Below are 3,211 nucleotides of genomic sequence, written 5' to 3'. Positions count from 1 at the left end.
CAATTTCCCTATTTAATCATATACTCTTCATTTCAATATTTTAAATAGAATATATAAATATGTAAATATTCCCTACTAACCCTATTTCTACAATCAATACGTAAATATAGCAAATTTCACAAATGCTACTAATGCATAACAGCACAAATTTCCTAAATTCTACATTGCAATGACAGACTGAACATCAAAAGACTTCATCCACTTACACCTTGCATTCCTGATGGACCAGCGAGTGCTTCTATAACAGCTTCCGATAGAGGGGGAGCCTGACTGAGCCCAGACTGCGTAAGGCCTTCAGAATCCTGATCATCGTACTTCGGGATCATCAAGTTACCCGAGTCTTGGCCCCCAGTCGAGCTGTCAAATTCATGGCCTGGATCTGACGTGTCTGCCTGGTTGTCAGGCATATCTTCCAATACCTCCTCTTTTACCAATGTCTCTTCTAATGTTACCTGAAACATATTTTTCCATATGGTTAATAATAATGTTTCTATGAATTCAATATTATGCCAAATATATTTTGGTCTAACATACTTGACATCTATAATACCTAATACACATATTGTTCATATTGGTAATATAAAGTCTGTGATACCATCACAAAATCTACAGGACAATCAATCAAAATATATAATAAGGTACATAATGTCTGATGACAACTCAAATAGTTAAACTATAAACTGTGCTAGACATCTTAAATGCGATATATGAGTGACTGTGCAAGACATTTTTAAGTTGACAAATGTTCTGAATTCCGTATCAAAATATCCTCGCTAAGCCAGGTTAAAATCTAATTAACCTCAAGTGGCAACATCATCCCTTTCTTGGTGACACCCTCCTAAACACACTTTCTCCCCCCCACCCATTCCAGCCCCCTCCCCCCATCCACCCTGACTAGACCACCTTCCACAATGTAGTACAGACACAGATATATGACCTTTTTTATCATCTGATACTCTATATGTATCTCTTGGATTTTATATGAACAAAAACTGTTTTGATCCTTTGTCACATATAATGCAACCAGCAGCAGTCAAGAAATCTTAATTGCACAGTTGCCACATTAATGACAGCCTTTGAATCTTTTACTTAAACTTTGTAGTCCTTAGATTTAAATCAATAAACATATATTTTGGGGCAAATATTACTCACAGTTACTGTCTAAGGTAGCAATTATCATAAGTTTTTAATGATTTATTCAACTACATCTATTCACTTTCCTAAACAGGCTGACCACCTCTAATTCACTTGTCTATAATCTTATCCCTTTATTAATCCAGCAATGATGCCAAATTTCCCAAACATATCTTCCAAACTTAATAAAACTTTATAAGTATCTGCTGCAGTACAAGTATGTATCAGACTTTACGATTTTAGGTAAACTGTGGTGATCACTAATCATTTGCCTTGCTGAACTTAACCCACTGCTGCTGGGTACTTATACTTTCCACTCTATTTTGTCTTGTGTATTTTGTTTGCACATATATGGATCCAAAATCAGTGGTCATGGAATGTATTTTTACCTTCCCAGTATCAATGTGTTACAGTTATATGCCTTATAAACCTTCAGTAACAGCTTAAGGCAACTTCCTTGTAGATTAACAAAGAATAGTAAAAAAAAAAAAAACAGATTAACAACATTTACAAGCTATTGTTTAGAGATGAGTCTTCTAGTCTTTTCCCTAATACAACATGGTGTAGGTCATGGTGTTCCAAGATTAGAGGTGATCAATCTGCATATATCTATTGATAATCTAAAATAGAATCTTAAAAAATAAATAAATAAAACTATCTATAACAAGTGATTTAGTCTATACTGTAATCATTATAAAATCAAAAGCATTACACACCTGTACATTTGAAATAAGTGATTCCTGCGCACTAGACTGATAATCATTCTGATCTGTCCCATTCCTGTTGTCTGTCTCCTCTATTTCACCACAAAGTCTAGAATGGTCTTGCTGTTCACATGCTTGCGATGGCGTTTTGCTCACAGACTGCATACCACTGGATGACTGGGAATCTTCAAGAGAGACTTCTGTATCCGTTCTTCTTCGCCTCTTGGGAAGGGGACTAGCTCTGTCTTCACTGGATGCCTGGGAATGCTTTGTCCTGAGGTACGGGCTACTCCGGTCATTGCTGGCATTCTGACCCTGGCGAGTTCTCATGTGTGGACTAGTTCTATCATCATCAGATGGCCTCTTGTTACTATTGGGAGGCTCATCTGGCACTGCTAGACCTTTAATTTGCAGCAACTCTGCCACTTTGATCAGCTGTGCTAGGTCTGATTGGGCAACACTTACAATACCAGCATACATATAACTAAGAAGAGCCTCAAGCTCATCACATCGAACATCTCGCAACACAATAACAGGGTGTTTACATGGAGTATTTTCAAACATGTTTTCAAAGTATTCACTACAAGTTGATAACACCAACTTGTGTACAGGGTAAAACTTTCCTTCACACGCCAAGGTGACATCTGTGTACCTGTCCTGAAATGCCAAAAAGAAATAAATCCAATACTGAAAATAATATCCTCATTTCATATACATTATGCCAAATACATATTAACAAAACCTAAGTAAAGATAAACATAAAAACCTTTTCCTTTCAGAGGACCAAGGATTATGACTCAAATTTTCTGATAAATTTTCAAGGATTAATTTCAGTATTTACCTAATTCAGTTTATTGATTTCAGACACATTTAAAAATAATATATCAGACTGCTTGAAACAGGAGGTGATATAGCTAATTTTGTCAAATGCTTCCACTTCTCTCTTTATTTCTTAGTCAGCACATTTCTCAAGGGACTTTCATATAATGTTTACCAGGCTCTCTTTTTCTATTGTAAAATTATATAAAACAAATATAAGTATATAGTCTACTTTTACTTCCATGCCATTTATCTATGAATTTAAACAAAAGCAGCCTTGACAAAAATAAAAAATATTATTTGTTACTAAGTAGAAATCTATTAGGCTATTCCATACATTATCCACTCTGTTACCAACTTTTAAAAATACTTTTTTCTTCACATTTTTCTGCAAAATGATCCATCTTAATATCTGGAATATATCACAGCCCACTGGCAGTTCTGCTTTGACTCTTAAAGAAATCTATGCCTTGTAAACAGAGAACACACTTGGAAAAGAAAAAAGATCTAAATATGCGAGAGAATAAAAATGATGCAAAGGAGAATAATGTGGC

General features: G+C 35.2%; 1 protein-coding gene across 3 annotated transcripts in view; it reads right to left on the bottom strand.

Moving 5' to 3' along the window:
• LOC119591933 (zinc finger and BTB domain-containing protein 7A-like) overlaps window positions 1-3,211 on the bottom strand; it is an 82,982-nt gene that overhangs the window by 71,903 nt on the left and 7,868 nt on the right. For all 3 annotated transcript variants that reach the window (XM_037940686.1, XM_037940688.1, XM_037940687.1), the window contains exons 3-4: window positions 1,851-2,495; window positions 207-452 (exon numbers count right to left, since the gene is read on the bottom strand). In XM_037940686.1, the coding sequence (XP_037796614.1) occupies window positions 207-452; window positions 1,851-2,495 (891 nt within the window). The remainder of the gene's footprint in view (window positions 1-206; window positions 453-1,850; window positions 2,496-3,211) is intronic.

The sequence above is a fragment of the Penaeus monodon genome, chromosome 29 (assembly GCF_015228065.2).
Source record: "Penaeus monodon isolate SGIC_2016 chromosome 29, NSTDA_Pmon_1, whole genome shotgun sequence".
Taxonomy (NCBI): Eukaryota; Metazoa; Arthropoda; class Malacostraca; order Decapoda; family Penaeidae; genus Penaeus; species Penaeus monodon.
The sequence above is the reverse complement of the archived record's forward strand: the minus strand, read 5'-3'. Positions and strand labels throughout refer to the sequence as shown.